At 38.4% G+C, this 21,322-nt stretch overlaps 1 protein-coding gene across 1 annotated transcript in view; it reads left to right on the top strand.

Annotated features, from left to right (window-relative positions):
* Positions 1–21,322, top strand: part of LOC127625203 (NMDA receptor synaptonuclear signaling and neuronal migration factor-like) — a 47,268-nt gene that overhangs the window by 6,241 nt on the left and 19,705 nt on the right. Inside the window, exons 2-4 of the mRNA XM_052100338.1 lie at positions 8,713–8,771; positions 9,470–10,300; positions 12,394–12,460. Of these exons, the coding sequence (XP_051956298.1) occupies positions 8,713–8,771; positions 9,470–10,300; positions 12,394–12,460 (957 nt within the window). The remainder of the gene's footprint in view (positions 1–8,712; positions 8,772–9,469; positions 10,301–12,393; positions 12,461–21,322) is intronic.

Genomic DNA, 21,322 nt, shown 5'->3' with positions numbered 1-21,322 from the left:
CACAAGTTCTCAAAGAGTTTTGTAGGAAGCTTCTAGAGCCGTACCCTGCGTCCATTCTAGAGAAAGATTTTCATATTAAATATCAAAACAGGATACCTATGATGATTTTTACATATAGCAGTATTTAAGTTTATTATTTTATTTTATTTCATTTTTTCCTGCTGAAATAACCTAGCCTAGAACAGCTGCAGTATTACGAGTAAAACATATTTTGCGTGTTACCATTACAATGTATGTTTGAGCATGTTCATACTGGTTTTGTGGGTCACCCAACACTGGTCAATCTTGTCTTCTTGCCAATAACAATTACCAATCGTGCCAATAACAAGCTAGCATTAAACATTTAAAATCAGTTAAGACCTTGGAATTAAGCTGGTCTAATCTGCTGAAAGCATTTCTTCCCCAGCAGGTAAAGTATGATTAACCATATTAATGGGTATTAGTGGGTGGCTCAGCAAACCTTGCCACCACAATGCAAGAGTGTTGTGGGTGGCTGTTAGGACATTGCAGTTGCTAAGGAGTTCTTAGCGGTTGCTAGGTGTTTGCTTACTGGCCTAAGTCAAAAGAGCCAACCCCCAAGTTGCTACGATATTCTGGACCCAAAATATGGCTTTGGTCCCTACTTTAATGTAAGTCAGTATAAGTATATTAACCAGTTTTATTGAAAACTGTAAGTCTAATTGCATAGTAAAGTAATGGTACATCTCTTCTGAACAAAACCACACAATTTCAAGTATGTGAAAGCACAAAGGATGCCTGATGAGTTATGCACCTTAACGAAAGTGATTAATATTTCTTTTTGGGGTTTTAGCAGTATTTATTGTAAACCCATTTGAGGAGACTCGACTTATTATACACTTAAAACATTCAGTGCATGCTACATCTTTCCCCTTTACTTCCTGCTCTATTTATTATCTGGTGGCAGAGATCAGAGCGTGTACTGTAATTATTCTGACCGTTTGAGATAATGCAGATCTCAGGATGACTCTGACACTCTGCCATTATGCTTTTGACATTGTTGTCTCTGCTGTTATGCAAGAGAGAGAGAAGAAGGGTTGAGCAAGGGTTGAAGAGAGGGTACGTTGTGGGCAAAGGTGGGTGTTCCAAACATCATTAAGCCCAGCTCTGAAGACTTCGAGGGAGGAGGGTGACATTTTAATCTGTGGTATTTGCAGCAGCACAAGTCCCATATGCTGTAAAACATGCCCTTCCAGAACATGCTATTAATCTGCCTCTGCCATGCTCCTGTATCCACTTGGGGAAAACTAGTTAAGGATAAATCAGAGGAAATAAATGTCAAAGGATCAGCCGTACCGTCTGTTAGAGATGGATCAGAATTGCTCGATTGTTTTGTTCTCCCCGAGCGCATCTTGAATGCAGGTTAGCCACTCACCTTAAAATTGTTCTCAAGGACCTGTCTACCTGAAGTACATACATAAGGATCCCTGAGAATCCTGCCAGTGAAGTGTCTGCCTTTATAAGAAGTGTCTCCACTCAAACGGAATATGGTGTAGTGTATAGTATTAGACAGGCAGTTTAATTGAATAATTGCATACTTCATCAGTACAACATGATTTGTTTTTATTAGATAAATTGCTGTCGTTTCTTTTGTTTTGTTAAAGCCGTTTGTAGGTAGATTTCACTTTGAGGTGTCCCAAGAAACTTTTGACAAAATAGTTTGTTTGAGCGTCCCATCCAACACGACACATCAACATTGGCTCGCCCTGGGGACTATCTGCTTATGAGTTTTCTAGAGTCCATTTGAAAACGGTTTATTTTTGCAATTCCGTTTGGTGACGCTAGTAATTACACACTTCAACTTTTATTATTAGATTTTTTATTTATTTTTTTACATACCTTTTATCCCATTTTCAGAATCTGTGCTTGTGATTCTAAATCAAAAGAAACCACATTTTTTGATTAAACAAAAACTGCTGAGTACTGCATGATGATATTATTGTGTTTGAGAGTGGTTTTAAATGTGAATTTTCAAGTGTGTGCTTTATGCAAGAATGCCTGCTGTGTGTGTGTGTGTGTGTGTGTGTGTGTGTGTGTGTGTGTGTGTGTGTGTGTGTGTGTGTGTGTGTGTGTGTGTGTGTGTGTGTGTGTGAGAGAGAGAGAGAGAGAGAGAGGGGCCTTAAACCTTTGCACAAACTGGCAAAATGGCTTTTCTAAATGAACAGGAGAATAAAAAGAGTAATATAGTAGACTATATGCAATAAATTTACATTATGATAAAGGAAGCCTCAACAATATTAAATTTTTTTTTTAAAGTCATTTTAAAGTATCTTAGGACAGAAGCACCTGTCTATGTGATGCATTCTCAGCATTCATTACTTTAAATATTACACCTGAACTTTGTCCTGTATAGAAATGTCTGGCTGCTACTAGGTTGCATTAAGATTAATCTCACAAAACATGTCAAGAACATGTCTGGGTTATATTTTCCCCAAAATCAAATGTGACAAGTACAGGTTTTCAGTACATTCACCCCTGTTCTTTTTTATTATGTTAGTTAAACAAAATAATGGTTATATTTGTTGTAAATGGTTCAGAGAAGATTTGGATGCCTGCATTGGTGCAACTGGGTAAATCTCAGAAGTGTTGGCATATTGAATTCCACTAGTTTCCACAGTCTTCTCTGATCTTATTTCAAATGCTTCCATGTTTTATCTCTATCAGTCACATAGACCTTCTGTCTCATCTTCCTGTGGTTCTTCTGATATTTTATTTATTTGAAAATTCCCCGGCTTGGGTCTTCTAGCTGCTGTTAACCAAAGCTCAGTAGAACAAACAGAAAAAAGAAACAGTGTTAAATTTGAGTGCATCTGAGTGAATAGTTAATTACCTTTTGCGTACAGTCCCATCAGCCGTTAGAAGCAAGAGATTGGTGATGGCGAGCTGCCAGCAGAGGCACCATTTTGGGGCATTATAGGTAGGCATGCTCCAGACATGAAGGCTGTCCTTGGCATCTTAATTAAGGTGCCTCCTAAGTTTTATCCAAATTCTAATGAAGTATCACACATGTCCTTCACAGAGAAGTTAATTCCAGAATGCATTACAGTGAGCTTAATGGAAAAAATAAATAAAGGCGAATCCAAGATGGCGGATAAAACAAGAAAATTGTTAATTATAAATACATACATTATTTTCAAAATCTATTGATAAATTTTTAGTGTTATTAAAAAATATATTATTTTGCCCAATTTGAGTATGTGCTGTGTATTTTAATACGTATTCGAGTGCTGGATTGTTAGCTTAGCAACATGCTAACATCAGACTCTGTTAAATTGTCAATTATGAGTCAAGTTTCCCATGTGGAGTGCGATTTGTTTGGCACACAGAGTTTCTCCCTTATGTAGAGCCTTCCAAATCAGTCACTTGAGATTCAATAACTGCTATAGCTGCCTTAGAAGCAAGGGTGTAGCAACCATTATAACTAGGGATGGCTCCTAGGCTTCTAAAATAAATTTGGTTACAGTAAGGCTCTTACAATGGATGTATATTGGGCCCGTCCATAAATGTTCAAATACACATGGTTTCAAAAGCATAGCCACAAGACATAAGCTTTATCCTTTAGCTTGATTTTAGTGTAGCCTATGTCTGTTGTACATGATTTTAGTGTAATAAAATCGATTACAGTGTTTATCAGCGTAACAGTCATAGAAATGAAGTTTTAATATTGAATAGAATTTTACACAGATGTGGTTAGAAAGTGATTTTAAATTACGCTAGCACTTATAATGTTTACATCTCTTGGATATACTTTTGAAACCACGTGTATTTTAATGTTTGTGGAATCACCCTATTCAGTTCCATTGTACAAAAAATACCCTACTTTTAATAGCGATTTTCTTTCTTTTTTTTTAAAGAAATGACAAAATAGTAGATTTAATTTGTATTTTTATAAACTTCATGCAAAAAATGCTGTTGATTGAGCATAACTGGTACTGAACAGTCGGTAAGCAGTAATCCTAATATGGCTAGTTATGCCTACTCAAATGCTTTTTAGCCTATCAATTACTTAAGACTATCTAACTAATATCAGCCAATTACAAATTACTGAGTGAACATTATGTCACCTAATTAACATTCATGAGTAAGGCTGATAATGTGTTCCCCCCACTGTTTTTAGATTCTCAGGTCATTAGGTTTTGGAACAGAACTTATCTCTAATGATATCCAACACATAAAGCAAGTTGAAAGCCGAAGTGTTTGTTATGACAGAAGCACTGTGTCATTAGGTATTTATGCGCCAAAAGGTAAAGTATCATTTGCCCTTGCCTGTTTCTGCAACCACCCTCTCCGCAAGAGTCTTGAGCTGGATTGTGTGGCTCTTCAGACTAAACTGGCACTCCAATTAACCCTCTTGCATTGGAGGATGCTTGTTATGAGATGAGCGAGAATAACTAGCTTCGACTCAACCTGTTTTTATGATGTAACCGAATAATTATAGAGCAGTCGTAAGTGTCATGTCGCTGAACGTTACGACAGGAAAGCTGAGGGCGACTGCAAGCCACCAGGGATTCCTATGGAACAATCCCAGGGTGGGTGACGGCTTCTGTGGAGGAGGTTGCAATATTGAGATTGGGTTTTTTGTGTGGGGTGCTTGCAGGTATGTATGTAATCATATGTGGGCCATACATTGTGCAGAAACAGGTAGTTGCATTCAAGGTACGAGTGCCATGTGTTGGTGAGTGCAAATATTTGTTTTTGTGGTGAAAACAGGTTTAGCCGAAGCACATTAAGGCCTCGACCATCATGTCCCCTACAAGATTGAATCAGCTTCCTGAAATGCAATGACTCACCCAGAGATTTACACAGTTCCTTGTGCCAAAGCCACCATATGAAGAACAGAATGAGCTGTTGTTCGTTTTATTATCTAGGCGTTAGTATATGCTCATGAATAGCAAAATAATTCATCAGTTTATGTAATGGGATCATTTGTAAGTGTCCCTTAAAATATGCCATTTCTATGACATTTGTGATACTGTAGCTCATCTGGTGCTAGCAACGCAAGGTCAATGGTTAGATTCCAGCCTGACCTCTGAAAATGATGTGACTGTCGCCACATTTTTGCTAAATTACATTTTGTGGTTAATTACACATATCGGATCCGAGGTCAAATGCCTACTGTGTGTCACTAAACCTAATTGTTAGCATCATAAAAGCACATTTGAAGAGAAAAAGCAATTGCTAAAGCGACCACATCATTTTGTGGTACTTCTTTGACACTTCCGGCTCACGTGTCGACTTGCGTGCTGGACTTATACTGCGGTCCTTCACGTTGCAAGTACAATGCTCTATCTGATGACATAAGCTTATGTTGTTGGTTATGCAGTACAGACATAAAATGTAAACTATATGCACTATAGCAAAAGTGTTGTATGTGAGGAACAGCGAAATGTGTTTATGAACCAGATAATCTATCGTTTTACTCGTGATTTGTGTAAGAAAAAGGAATAAAAGTAATTGTTGTTGTAGCACATCTAATGTTAATTTCCCCAGACACTGCCGCGATATGTACAATGAGCCACATGAAACTAATTTTGCAAAAATTTGTTATAGTAACGTGATTCTATGAGACCAGGTTGTTGGATTCTTAGGAATGCACATACCGGTTGAATGTACTATACTGTTAGTAGCTTTGAATTAAAGCGTCTACTAAATGGGTAAATGTCATGTAATTGTTATACAATAAACATAAGAAAGAAGCGACGGACCACTTGTGAAAAAATAAATAGGAGAAACTTTAAATCTCAGTATGGTGGTTGTAAAAACGAAAATCTCACCATTCAGGAACAAGAGCCATTCGTCTTTTTGATAGAGGCATTGTCTGTTTTTTACTCTAAAATACACATGCTCATTAGCTAGACCAGCTTTTTTTCTTTTTTGCAATTTGAGCAAAATGTATCTGACCATTGCTGATTTGACATTGCTAAAATGTAACTTGTTGAGCTTTTCTTCAGAGATTTCTTTCCCCATTCGAGTAGATAGCAGTGGTACTTACAGGACTTTAAAAAAAGCTGCCTAGGGGTGCTTCCAAGATGGTCGCCCAGTGAATTGACTTTTCTTATAGGGTCTTCTATCATGCTAACCTCATCATTTATTAATATCATATCTGTGGTTCTGATAGGCTAAATCTGTATCCCATGATTCACAGTAGGTGTAACTGATGATAGCCCCTCAGCAAAAACAAATAAATGTCTCTTTGATTCCTGCTGTTTACATTGAGCAAGCGGTGACATATCTACTGTGGGGAAGGTTGTGACGCATGTGTGGCAAGCAAGGCGCGGCCGAGCAGTAAGAATGGACACTTGGTGGAGAATTATCCCAATCAGCTAGGAGAGAGATTAAGAGGAGCCAGGGCACCAGTTCGAGAGAGAAAGAGAGAGAGAGAGAGAGAGACGCACAAAGCTGTGTGTGTATGTTTGTCAATGTTACAGTGACTGCTGAAAAGCAAGGCTGTTGTTTATGTGTGTCGGGATTGTGCTGAAAAGCAAACCCTTGGTGTGTGACACTGAAAAGTGGAACAATAAATGTCTTATGTGTGGAAGTTAACCTGGCTCCCGCTTCCTCCTTGAGAAGAAATTCAGAGACATTATCACAGCTTGTTTAGCAGTTTTTTTCTTCTTGCTCTATGATGCTCTCACTTTACAACTACTGGTGAATTAAGTATCAAACAAGTGGTTCTTTTTATGTTATGAGGGAGGTTTTAAGGGTCTCTTGAGGTTATAAAGCTGATGTTTTGCCTCACTGTTATTTATGAGCCTTTAATTTGAGTCAATCAAAGCTCCCTCCATTAACTAATGGAGATTTTTCCATTATATTTAATAACAGCTCTCTATAACATACACATACAGACATATACATTGACAGTACAGACATTTTATATATGGGTGTTGTTGATATGAAATATGTTTGAACGGACTGATCTCACAGTGAAATTGGAAACAGTAGGTTGTGCTTTCCAAAACTCGAAACACCGCCCCAGTGGCAAAAGCAGTAAGTGTTGTTGGGTGTGTGAGCACCATTTTCAGAGTGAAATGTCCACGGAGGGCCCCAAAAGCAAGTTGTGAAGCGAGTTGTTTTCAGTCGTACAGGCTGTAATACAGTGAAGAGGAATGCATGTTTTATAAACTGTACCCCAAATTCCAAACCTAAACCTAACCATCAGTGGAGTGAAAATGTAATGGTAGAGGAAAAAATACAACCTCAGAATCATGCTCGTCACTGATTTTGCAAATGCATTTACTTTCTGGTTTTATCTTGATGATCCTACGCGCTTCCGGTCGCACCACAGGGAAGGTAAACATGCTGGAGCCGATGCAAGCATGTCTGATAGGAGATGACACTTGTCAGTAAGTCGGCATAGTGTGGCCAATCGTAGGGTACTGGAAGTATCGGAAACAATATGAAGACCTCCAGTGTGACAATGTTGGTTTGAAAACAGTCATTCATTATTTTTGTTACTGTAGCTCAACTAGTGAACCTACATACTGATAAATGTATAGCTTGAATGCACTGTAAATCACTTTGGAATGAAGCGTCTGCCAAATGCATGAATATCTTGGCAGTTATGTTTGGTAAACCTAGTAGTGCAGAAATTACACGCTAGTGGCACATTCTCACCTATTGTGCCTCCTGCTTTCCTGCTTTGCCCTCTCATCTCTCTTTCCTCCATATCCCTTAGCACCCTCTAAATCCATAATTCTCCTGCATTCTCCCTCTTGCACTGGAAAGATAAAAATGCTACATCTGAACCTGTGGGTGGCACGGAAATACAAAGCAACCAATCACATTTACACTGCATGTGTCTCTCTCCCTCCTCTCTCGTATTCCCACCTTTCTTTCTGCCATGTGCCCTCTTTTTCACAGTCACATGCAATTCCACATGCCTGCCCCTCATTTCAGCATTCACACTGCAGAGGCTGAACCTCATTCTCCAGTTTGAAGAGTCCAGCATTCAATCTCCCAATATAGACTACATACAGAATACATACAGTGTATTACTTACATCCCTGTGAAAGCTCTTTATTCCCGAGGCTGCTGTCAGCTTAGCAGGTGACATTAAAAGGCTAACAGTAGACCACACTTGGACTGTCATTTCGAAATAGAAAAAAAGATGTGAGCGAAACCGACACTGACATCTGGAAGAAGGAAGAGTTAAGGATATATAAGGATCATCGTCAAGCTAGACTTAGTATGAAGAGCTTCCTTGTGTTAGTGGGTATATGTTTGAAAATGTGCCTTTAAAGAAAGGGGCAATCAGTAAGTTATGATTTTAAAGTCAACATGGTCAAAATGAACCGTATTTGCTTTATTGATACATGTTCCTGTCCTATTGTGTTCAATTCATCAGTGCATGTTATTCCAAAGAAAAAAGTAATATAAAAACAAAATATTAATTTCCATCAAAATGTAAAAACGTTCCATATTGGCTGACGTCACCTTGGTCCTGTGGGCCATTGTTTAATGTTAATCTAGAGCCAAACAGCTATTTAGGCATTGTATTTTACATAATGCAGCCTTTCACAAATCTTGGCAATAACATAGTAATTTAATGCAGGTTAATGTTAATTCAATAAGGGTTGCCGCAACAACAGCAAAAAACAATAGATTTGAAAAAATGCTACAATTAGGATTAAACTGTGGTGTCATGCTTCTGTTGTCCTGTAGCAATATGACCAATTTGTGTATGTGTCTTTGCAGAGCAGCTCGTGCATTTGGAGAGTACCTTCACACTCACCCTGAGAACCGCAACGGATCAGGTCAGACATCTACTTACCCCCATTCCTCGTTTCCTTTTGCTGTTTGTCTCTGCTTTTCTTCTTTCTGATCTCCTTATAGCATCTGAGTATGTTTATAAGACTCCAGGCATGTTACTGTTTCATGAAGAACTGTGCAGCTTTTTAATGTAGCGTGTTACCTCATCTGTCTTTTCTCTGTTGGGCGAATTCACTAAACAGTTGTGCCAGTTTTGTGCATGATATTCCTGCGCAAAAACCTGCATTGTATTCACTATCTTGTGCTGTTATATTGTGCTGTGTCATATTCATATTAAGTGATTTTCATTTTCAGCACAAACATGCCTCCTTTTTATTTAAATTAGGCTCTTTAGGATCTTATTTTTTCTTATTAAATAAAATCTCAACGCTATTTCTATGTAGCAGTTAATGTTGCATGATCACTGCCTATGGAAAAACAGAATTTTCTATAAAAGAGGAGTTTTCCATTTCCAAGTTCACCATCGATTAGCAACCTTAGGGCTAATGGTAGGTCTGTCTTTTAAGGTTTGTAATTATCATTAAAATCAATTCCCCAATGGACAAATAAAGGGTATTTTTGCTTCCAAAACCAGACTGTTGCACTCTGTTCATTAGTGAATTCCACCCCTCTCACTTCCTGTTTCTCATTCATATCCTATCTCCTTCTCGCTCTCTCTCTCTGTCCCAATGTGTGATTAAAGATCACTTACTCTCTGACAACTTCATTGGCCACGACTCTGACTCCACAGATAGCCTGAGCTCTCAGAACAACAACCTTCACACCTGCTCCCTCCAGGGCTCCACTGTCAGCTCCAACCCTAGCCTGATCAACCCTGCCCTGGGCCACCTGGAACCTCCTCCTCCTACAACATCCTCCAAGAGCCGCCTGTCCCTGGAACGCAGCTTCTCAGCCGAAGAGGAAGTGCAGAAGTGTGTGGAGTGTGCCCTGCAGCCTGCTCGGGTCTACACCATCACTGGAGAGTGCGGCATGTTGGGAACCAGCCAGGGAAGCAAGGAGAACCTCGAACTTGAGGTCTTAAAAGGAGCACAGGAGGCGTGCCATGGCCAAACGCTTGCACAACCCTGCACCTCCTCCAACTTGTCGTCTCCAACCCAGCGCCGCCACCACCATATAGGTGGAAGTGGCAACCATCACCATGGCAACCATCATCATGGCAACCACCATTATGGCAACCCCAGCAGCAGTGGCGCTGGTGGAAGCGGTGGAATCAACCACACCCAGCACATCACCAGTGGGGGAAACGGACCAGGAACGTCGCATCATCACCACGGAGAAACGCAGCACCACAGTCACCTTTCCCAGCCGTTACAGAGTTCAGTCAGCGCACATAACATCCGTGGCTGGGGCGAAGGCAAGGATTGTGGCCTGGCGTGCGAGGCCTGTGCCGGGGTTCCGTCACGCAGCCAGGGCTCCCTGGACTTGGAGAGCAGCACCCGAGAGGCAGGCAAGCAGTGCCGGCCACCACTAGAGCGGATGTGCAGTGTGGACCGGGTGACTGGTATGGAGCGAGGTGAGAGGGGGAGAGCAGGAGGGGGGAGAGAGAGAGAAAGGCTCTGGCCAAAGAGAGGGTGTGGGGTTCAGCTTAAAGCGGGGGGATTTGATTTGTTCGATGTGCCGTGGTCTGTTTTTCTCCTGTCTCTCTCTCCTCTCTCCTGTGTGTTTTTTTTGTGCTCTCTCCCTCTGTGGAGTGAACTGTGTGTGTGTGTGTGTGTGTGTGTGTGTGTGTGTGTGTGTGTGTGTGTGTGTGTGTGTGTGTGTGTGTGTGTGTGTGTGTGTGTGTGAGTCTCTATGAAGTGGATCTGCATTCAGCAGTGTTAGGTATAATCTGATTACCAATTAATTAGTTACAGAAATATAATTACTTTTTAAGTCAAAAGTAATGTAAGGCATTAGTTATTACAATAGGTTTACAATTGTTTAAAGTACATTGTTAGGGTTACACATATTCCTAAAAAATGATATATGCAGTATGTAAAATAGATTTAAAACATTAGTTATGTTCATATGTGTGATTGTTTGCATTTCTGTGACATCTGAATGGTGTGAAAATGAAGAAGCAGGAAATATAGACATTATTTTGTATTCATGTAAAAATTTGGAAACTCTAACCTGCGAATTAGTGAGAAGAAGTCTAAATGTCAGAGACTGACTTCTTGGCTAAGTACAAAAGTAAGTTCTGAGAAAAGATCTAACGTCATCTGTTTGCAAATGCCACTTTGTTATTTTTTTATATGCCACGGTTTGATATTTTTTATCTCTTGCAATAACAAAAATTTTTAAGTGTGGCTTAAAGGTGCACTCAGTAATTTTTTGTTAAAGACATGAATTGTAATTTTACTATATGTAGGAAATCCTGAGCTCCAGTCATATCAGTCACCTTATATAAGCTGTTTTATTCTACATTGGAGAGGGTCCGCACATGGGGGCTACCATTTTAGAATCACATGACCAGCCGAATACTACTCGCTTAATTTCAGTAACCGTCCTGTTAATCGAAACTTTCATTCACTTGTTTAAGTAATCATGGCTTACTGCGAATATTAAATGTCTACAATGGCACCTGAAACTGAAAACTATTGACTTAAAATAATGCTGCATCCAAGCCGCTGGGTGACATTGTAAGTCCAAGGTGATACAATGATAAAAGTTACAGAGTGCACATAAGTGTCCAAATTAGTGATGGGCATTCTGGCTCTTTTGGCTCCCAAATGGCTCTTTAAAAAAAATATGTTTTGTATATTTTCAAGCCAAACCGTTTGCGATAGTTTGACTATATTTGGTGTTAAAACAATTATAATTCTATTATTACATGAAATCATACTCTAACTTAACCACAATTTATAAAAAAATGCATTGATTTGATATGTAAAATAATGCCATTGAACATTTGTATTTAAAGTATAACATTTTATTGTATATAAACAAAGTGTTTATAAATCTAAACATTCAAAATGAATACAGTCTCAACAGCATAATAGACAGGGCCACCGCTGGCCAAATTGATGCCCTACGCAGAGTTCCCGCGGGATATGTGCGTGAAGCGATCAACTATGTTCCGCAACTGCATTCAGGTGCTTGAATAACGTATATCGTGCGAGTAAGGACAGCCGCTGGACTCTCTGGTGCCCCCCTAGGGAGTTGGTGCCCTATGCAGACTGCGTAGTATGCATGTATGGAGCGACGGTACTGATAATAGAATATTGCACATATCAAAGAAAAATAACAATTTGCAAAACTGCAGCAACAAATTGAAATAAATGTCAAAAAGAAGGATGCTATTTCACATGTGCATTTAAAGTATAATTTTTTTATGTATATTTAAACAAAGTGCATAGAAATGTAACATAATAAGTTGGCTCCGCCCTCTCTCACGCGTCATTGGTTCATCGGTTGACATTGTGTGTCTGATTGACAGGAACAACAGGTGAGGCTGTTAGTCTGAGCAGACAGTCAGAACGTTCGTGAATGACCCATCACTAGTCCAAATACTTTTGTGGGCACTGTATGTGTGAAATTGTTTGACACAGTTTTATTCATTCTAATGCAGAGATCTGCATCATTACAACTGTACTAATGTGGTCCCTTATATCTATTTCTTACCAGATGACAACAGTTGGTTCCCTAAAGAGAGCATGTTCAGCTTTCAGACTGCTACTACAACCATGCAGGCGTGAGTACCCATGTAATCGCACACACACACACACACACACACACACACACACACACAAACAAACACACACACTATAGTTTGAAGCCTATATAGTGACCTCAAGTACAGATGGCACTGCAGGTGTCTTGCCAGTAACACATATTCATTTTGTGACATTTACTGTCAAAATGAATCACAGAGCCGAAAAGTACACAGTAATCACATTCACACACACACACACATTCACACTCTCTTTAAGTCACACACACACACACACACACACACACACACACACACGCACAAACACACACACGCACAAACACTTTTCCCAAACATGGTTGTTATTTAAGCTTTTCTGTCTTTCTCTCTCTTTTTTGTGTGCCTTACCAATATACTCTCCAGGATTTCGTGAGTATCACTTTAGTACTCTTTAAATGTCACTGAATGACAGTGTGTGATTTCAAATGCGAGCATTCCCCCACTCCACCCAAGCATCCCTTTAGTACCACTAACAAGTGTGTTTAAAGTTACTCTATCTATCTATCTATCTATCTATCTATCTATCTATCTATCTATCTATCTATCTATCTATCTATCTATCTATCTATCTATCTATCTATCTATCTGTCTATCTGTCTGTCTATCTGTCTATCTATCTATCTATCATGTCTGTCTGTCTGTCTGTCTATCAATCATCTGTCTGTCTGTCTGTCTGTCTGTCTGTCTGTCTGTCATACTTTTTGATCAGGAAATGGTTTTGAAGCACATTTCATAGGCCTGTCTCCTCTTGATATTTCTGATTATCTTAGATGCAGATGGTTTAGAAACGCTGGCAGATGCTGATGCATTTAATTTTTTAGATTTTAAGTTGATCTGACTTGGGTCTCCATATTGGATTCCTGAAGAATCCAATGGCGAAAAGATTCTTTAGTATTGTGTCGTTTTAGAAAATGGTGGACACATTGTTTATTTTTGATCTAATTGAACTGAAGGAGAAATGGAAACTCTGATTGGTGGGATGAGGAATTAGCATAAATAGGTAGGTTGTAATCTGTCCATCGTGTTGTCAGGTTAAAACCCTTTTTCCGCCATGCAAGTCATGCAATACAGTAAGAGTGTGTAGATGTGACAACATTGTGTGAGGAACAGGGTGAAAAGTAAGTGTTTATACACTGATTATCTGCTGTCTTACTCGTGATTTGTGTTGTTGTAGCGCCTCTGGTGTTCATTTCCCTTTAAAAGTACCTTGATATGTACAGTGAGCTACATCAAATAATTTTGAGAAAATGTACACTATAGTAATGTATAGGTATAGCATAGTGATTCTGTAAGACCAGTTTGATTTATATTGTGGGAGAGTTGCTGATACTCGGCCTTACTGTGATCCAAAAATAACATAAAAGAGCATGGGAAAATTTCAACACATTAAAAAAAAACCATCCAAAACGTTCTGCAGTGCGCGTCAGCATGAACCCCATTCATTATACTTTAATCCATTCTGAGGCTTTGCTAGTGGCTAAACCTAGTGTATTTAACCAAAATGAGATCCTCCTGCCTAACATCAGGCTAACCTTGCCCCATCATGCGCATGACTCTAACCTCTGAAGCTAACCGCACTTCAGTGAGCTCTCGCCCTCACTGGCATTAAAGTTGTTGCCTCCTGGCAGGGCTTTCCGGAGTCTAGCAGAGAGAAAGAGGAGAAAGAGGGAGGTGGAGTCAGCTGCCGTCATCCAGAGGTACTTTGTAGGCCTGTCTTTTTTCCCTGTCTTTATCCCTGTCGGAAACAGAGGAGAGGCCTTTGCTTGGCAGTACTGCACAGTCCTCTTTCAGGATTTGCCCATTTTAACTAGTTGGGTAAACCATCCATCCATCCATCCATCCATTCTTAGTTGACTGGCATTAAGTAAATATGTTACTTAAAAACTTAATATGTTACTGTTAGATAATAGACACCATCTTTCTATGATGTGAGCAACCTAAGCATTGCAGTTTAGTTTCCAATTGCCCTCTGTTTGGGCTGAAATGGGAGTTATATTTGATGTCTCACCTCTATGGCTACAACACACCTTGAAATTGCTTTTTGTTTCACATTGACGAATCAACTTTCCAATGTTGTGAAACTGAGGCACAACTGAAATATGCGAGATGAGAGTGAAAATGCAATTGATTTTTATATGTCCTTTATTGTTTGCATCCTCAGAATGCATTAGGAACTATGTTGGGAATATTTTAAACTATGAAAATAAATGTTTCATCAGTTGTCAACTGACACAACACAAAAATAGGAGCACAACTGAATGGCACGCATACTTCAACATTTTCAAAGTTGAACTACTTTTAACTGCCTCTTAACCTGTTGATACGCAATTCCCCGCACGCGGTGGTGACGTCACTCTGCTTACGTTTAATATGTAATTAACCGTCTATAAATGTAATGAATGTTAACAAATTATGCATCTTTTCAAAGGTCTAAGGGTTCAACATTGATATCCGATCTCTGTTTCACGATAGCAAACAGCTTCAGAAACAGCAATTTGTTTATTTGTGCCAGGAGTACAAATGAAAACATGCAATATCAAAACGGGACTTCGTACATTTATTATGTAATCGCGATCTCCAGATGAATCCAGTTCGCCACACTTGGGTCAATTGTCGATGACAAGCGTTCACTGAAAAACATCCAATAGCACTTTTTGTCCATCAAAGTGATAAATCTGAGAAATATTGATATATTCTCCATTGTTTACATGAGATCTCGCCTGAAAGAATTAACCTTCGTCATCTTTCTTCAACAAACTATGCAATCTGAGCAGCATTCCTGTTGTAAAACTGTAAATTATCTTATATATTAAGAGTGTCTCCAAAGTCTATTTTTAAGAATGTGGCGTAGATTTATTCATAATAGCCAAGCAGTGCAGTCAGATTTTGTGTCGTCTTGAAAGGTGGAGCCTTAATTTTACTCTGTAAGCTTGTAGGGACCTAATTTTTTGTTAGATCATCTTCAGATTTGAAACATAACTTCTTTAGACTTTTGGCTTTGAGATCATTGAATTTCTGGGTTGTCTCTTTATTTCTGGCACTTTTATTATAGTTTTTTTAGATTATAAAAACATGTTCAGCACAAAATATTTTACTATTTTACCATTACTATAAACTTCAGATTCTCTAATTTAAAAAATAACAACATATATTAATTCTGAAACTTGGAATATAAAGCCCAACGTGTCTTCTTTCAAAAGATACTACAACTGTGTCCATACTCCAAAGCAGGGGTGCACACACTTTTTTGCGTGATGATCTACTTTTAAATGACCAACTCAATAAGATCTACCAACTAAAAAAAACACAGTTTTGTTTAAAAAATACAAAAAATGCTTGTTGGGACTTCTGCATTTATGCCTACATGGAATTCATCTTCTAATTAATAAAAAAAAATAATAATGTACAATGTTGATATCATTCAATTTAACACTAAACCCAAAACACCTACAGCACAATATAAACAATAGCCAGGGCATTTACCTTATTCTGATGACTTGCACTGAATTGAATCAGACAGTTTTGTATTATCTGGGCATTAGCTGCTGGTAGCTAGCCTCAAAAACTGCTAGCTTTGCAATTTTTTCCATGGAAGGCGTGAACGTAGTTGTCATGGCAACTGAATAAACAAAAATCTCGACTGGTCAAAATGTACTCGTCAAGTGCAAGTCAGACAGAAACTAAAATATGGAAAAACATTATATTTATTTGTATTAACATTTAATGAAATACATTCAAATTTTGTGCGATCTACCAGCATTGCCTTTGCGATCGACGTATTGGGCAACCCTGCTCCAAAGGGTTCAGTAAATACAACCATTTAAGTTCAGGTATGTCATTTTCATGGTTTGTGCTCAAAAAGGGGGTGCGTATCAACAGGTTAAAAATGTGGCACTCATGACACAAAATGCTGAAGAACAACATAATGCATCTGTCTGCATGTGTACATATGCTAAGAATGAACAAATAGTGCAGATAGAATGAAAGAATGTGTCCTGTGTGAGCTTTTCTTAAATCGACCTCTGACAAATTGACAAATGCTATTGCAAAATGCAATATAGGTCAGTGATTGGCTTTCTAAATTATATGGAAATAAAACAAACAATATATTAATTCTAAAACCACTTTAACTAATGCCTATTTAATGCTTCACTCATCTGTCACAATAATGTTTTTGAAATATCTCCATATAGAGGCTTTTCTCAGCAAATATTGATGTATGCGTTTATTTGCAGTACAACATTTTTATCGTTTTAATCGACACCCCTAGTTAAAATGCAAATAAATGTATAAAGAGTATTTTGAAAGTAAGTGATTTGATTGATATTTGGAGTTTATAAAAAATATATAATTCAAAGTAATTTCTTAATTACAGTAGTAGTAAATGGTCACAGTAGCAGAGATGATTTGGGAGTGCAATGTTGGACAGCGGTTGTGTGGTAAGTCTCTTGAAAGTCGATCATCTGAGAACAAATGATTCACAGCAATCAGGCAATCAGGGGGAGGAGTGAAGGACAAAGGAGAAATAATGGAAGGCAGAGAGATGAAAGGAAGAAAGAGAAACGGATGATTACGTAATCAGAGTTGTTCCTGTGGGTGTGGACGGATGGGAACAGCAGAGGTTATATTGGACAGCAGCAGGAGTCTGGAGCCGTACAGCCAGATGTCTCTCACAATGCACAGCTGCTTAGATGAAAGAAAGTTTGTTATAGTAAACACCAGATTAGTGGTTGAAAATTGGGGTAACCTGAAGCAACACACACAGCAATGCTTCTCTTCAAAGGATAAGATCAAACAAAAATGAATTCTGTTATCATTTACACAACCTCCTCTTCATCTCAAGTATGTTTTTCTTTTTTTCTGTGTAAAAACGAAAGATATTTTACAGAATGTCCAGGCTGCTCTTTGCCAAAAATTAAACTGAATGGGGACTGGGGCTTTAAAGCTCCACATTTTTCAAATTTTTCTAATTTGATCATTTATTGTTCATTACAAATTATATTATCAACATTACAGTTTGAGTGAAAATGTGTGCAAAATCCGATAATTATGACATAATCATGATTCTGCATGTGAATTTTCACAGAGCATCTTGTGATAATAAATGAAAAACTGTCATTTTATACAAAATGATTTACTGATCACAAAATGTAAAAAATGTAATTAAATATTTCATATATTATGCCAAACATTTTTCTAAATCACACAGAGGGGTAATCACTATAGTAATACTCTCAAGCAACAGCGAGAGATGAGCAGGCTAATTTATTTAGATGTTTTATACGTTTTTTGTAACTGCACTCCAACCTACATCTTAATGTAATCCTTCGGCATGATCACACAGCGTGTTTTCATCAGCTGAACGGGAGTCTAAACACTATTAAAGTGTGATGAGACTCACGCTGCATGTGCAATCCACACAACTATTTACCCCTTTTCTGTGAACCGCACCTGCAAAATCCTAAAACTTTATTTCCAGGTTTAATTTATATTTTGAATAGACAAAGTTTTTGAACCCCACAATGTGGGTTTGTGTTTTCTCTTTTAATCGTTTAATGTCATTTTGAGTGTGACCATGGTTTAAGGAGGGTGTACCTGTATGCTGCGTTGGAGATCTCAATAATTAATAGTGGTGTTTTCCTTATTGCATCATGTTTTGTTGAGTGAAAGAAAAAGAAACAAATGAAACACCTGCGCAGCCTGAAGCAAAGTGGGTGTGTTGACTCGTAATTAAATAAAGTTAAGCTAAAAAATGATGCGCGAATGGCTCGCACTCGCTGAACGAGTCTGTTGGTATACTGCAGTTTTATCACATTTTAACTTCCCATTCAGCTCATGAAAACATGCTGCGTGATCATGAGGAAGGATTATATCAAGATGTAGCTTGGAATATAGGTTTATATAAATATAATGGTCTACTCCTCTCTCTCCATTTCTGGCATGCCAAAGATTACCCCTCAGCGCGTCAATGCTGGCACATGTGCCATAGGTTGCCGACCCCTGCCATAGCTTAATGGACAACTTTTTATGGTGCTTATTTTTGTCATTTTCATAGGTTGACAGTTCCAGTCCCCCATTCACTTTCATTGGGCTTTTCTTTTAAACTTGCAACCTAGTCTAATAGAACGTTACTTTTGCAAATGAAGTATTACGTTACATGTTCTACATTTTGTCGCATAGATCTAGTGAAATTAAAGCAAGGGGCGCTACTATCAGTTTTATTCGCTTTCACAAAAATGACGAGTACAATTGCTGATTATGACTATATAAACACTTATTTTTTCTCTAATATTCACACACTGCTTTGTTATGATATCGAAACACTTTTACTTAAAAGCATAATTTAAAAAACAATACATTTTAACGCTTGTATTACAGATCCACCTACATTTACATAAATATTCCAATGTGATTAGCTTCAATAGTAAGGAACTCAAGCCCAGCTACACATACAAACTTACACGTGAGACAAAAGTGTCATAGAAGCGACACGAAATGTTGTGGTTGCATCAAAACATTTTGCTTTTCTTATCAAATCACCTTTTACGACGTTATAGGTTAGGTTTAGGTGTTGGTTTAGGGTAAGGATGTCTGTTTTGATAACCCTTTAATTTGCTGTTTGCTGTTAATTTGCTTGTTTTTGGTTTGGGACATTGTAGTATAGGGCACATTGTACTCATTAAAACCTCTATCTAACATTTACTCATTAAAACCTTGTCTGATTACAACCCAATTATAAAACTTGAATGAAAAGGGGAAAGATTCAGCAAATAGAATTATTTAACAGAGTGTGAAAGAAGGTGATGAAATTATAAAGGCCAATCGAGGAGCAAAGATTGCAGACATGGGACAGAGAGATAGACAGAGAAAAACACATAGAAAGCCTCAGTCAGGATAAGAGGCAGGACCCAAAAGCAGAGTAAAAATAACAGGTTTATTTAATGCAACAAAAGGGCAAAAATCAAACCAAAACTCCCACAAGAGCTGAAAAACTAGCATAAACATCAGAAAAACTAGCATAATCCAGGCTGGGGAAACAGGGAACATGACCGAGCAGACTGGAATGGGCTACTTGAACCAGGGAAGGAGGAAACAGACCGACACGAGAGAACCAAGACTGGCACTGGACAGCAAACATGCGAAGACTAAAATAGGGAGAGAAATCAACAGGTTAACAAGACAGGGCAGGTGTGACTAATACATTAATAATCAGCAAACAAGGAGACGAGGTATGATGAAAGACATAGAGATATTCGTCGATACAGAAACAAAACAAAGCCACGTGCTCTCAAGACAAAACACCCGAATGAGCGCACATCGCCAAGACAATAAAGCAATACACACTCAAGCCATCCGACAAACAAGACGAGAGAATGTGTAGCAACGCCAAACAAAGTGATGGCACGCATTCTCACACTAAACGAAACCCGAGCGTACATCGTGAGGCAAACGCTGTGAGGGCGAGGGAGGTACCTCGCTATTTCTCTCTCTCTCTCTCTCTCTCTCTCTCTCTCTCTTGCAAGTGGGCGCAAGTAAGCATTAAGACAGAAAATGTCTTCTCATTTCTCTCACAGGTGGGCACAGCTCTGTCACTTGTGTAAACAGAGCCATTTGTCCATCTACCTCCCTTTTTCCACCTCTCTTCCTGTTTCCATATTATTGACGTTCCAATTGGTACAATATAATTATGTCACAGAACAGAACACTTGGAGAAATACACACACTTCATAAACACTCAATAGAGTGTCAATTACATTTTTTGAAGAATTGCTATAGTGTGTTAACCATGTGTAGCATCGCATTCTACTAAGACTATTGTTTTTGTACAAGGTTATCACACGGGGGCTGTGATAATTCTTCTTCTATGGTCAGCTTTCTTTTTCAGATTAACTGGAGAGTTTGAAGTGAATCTTTCTGAGCAAATTAGTTAAAGTTAGTGAAACTGCAAACATGTTTGTAGCTTGCTACCTGAATAATAATCTGATGAGACTGACTGTTATTTCTGCAACAGTATGTCGAAATTTGCAGCTGAAATCGAATTACTGCCCCCGAGTGGCAGAAGCTGGAAGTGTTGTTGAACAAATGAGCACAGACGAGTTCCAGTTTCCAGGGGAAAACAGTTGATTCAAAATAAAGTTGACTTTTTAGATGTAAATGATGTAACCAAGTCAACAGTAATGCATATTTTATTAACCATACGCCCTAATGCAAACCACAATTTATCTTAAGTGGAACATTTTATTTTATTTTGGAGTGAAAATTCGACCTCCAAATTGTGTTCATTGTTTATGTGAACATGATTACTTAGCAGTGACATAGCTCTATAAGATTAATACATTTAACTGTATGCAAAAATGTGTAATGAGGTGGCGCTTGTCAGAAATTCAGCAGTATGGGGTTGGTTTTAGGGTACATAAACTTTTGGAAACAACATGTTGATTTTTTGTGTAATCTTGTTGATCAGGTTTAAAGGAATAGTTCCCCCAAAAATGAAAATTCTCTCGTCATTTACTCACCATCATGCCATCCCAGATGTGTATGACTTTCTTTCATCTGCTGAACTCAAATGAAGATTTTTAGAAGAATTTCTCAGCTATATTGGTCCATACAATGCAAGTGAATGGGTGCCAACATTTTTAAGCTTCACAAATTACATAAGTTAGCATAAAAGTAATCCATAAGACTCCAGTGGTTAAATGAATATTTTCAGAAGTGATATAATCTGTGTGGGTGATAAACAGTTCACTTGTACATTCTTATTCTTGTGTTTTTGGTGATTCACATTCTTCATGCATACCGCCCCCTACTAGGCAGGGAGAAGAATTTCTAGCAAAAAGGTACTTA

Source organism: Xyrauchen texanus, chromosome 31 (genome assembly GCF_025860055.1).
Source record: "Xyrauchen texanus isolate HMW12.3.18 chromosome 31, RBS_HiC_50CHRs, whole genome shotgun sequence".
In the NCBI taxonomy this organism is placed as follows: Eukaryota; Metazoa; Chordata; class Actinopteri; order Cypriniformes; family Catostomidae; genus Xyrauchen; species Xyrauchen texanus.
The sequence above is the reverse complement of the archived record's forward strand: the minus strand, read 5'-3'. Positions and strand labels throughout refer to the sequence as shown.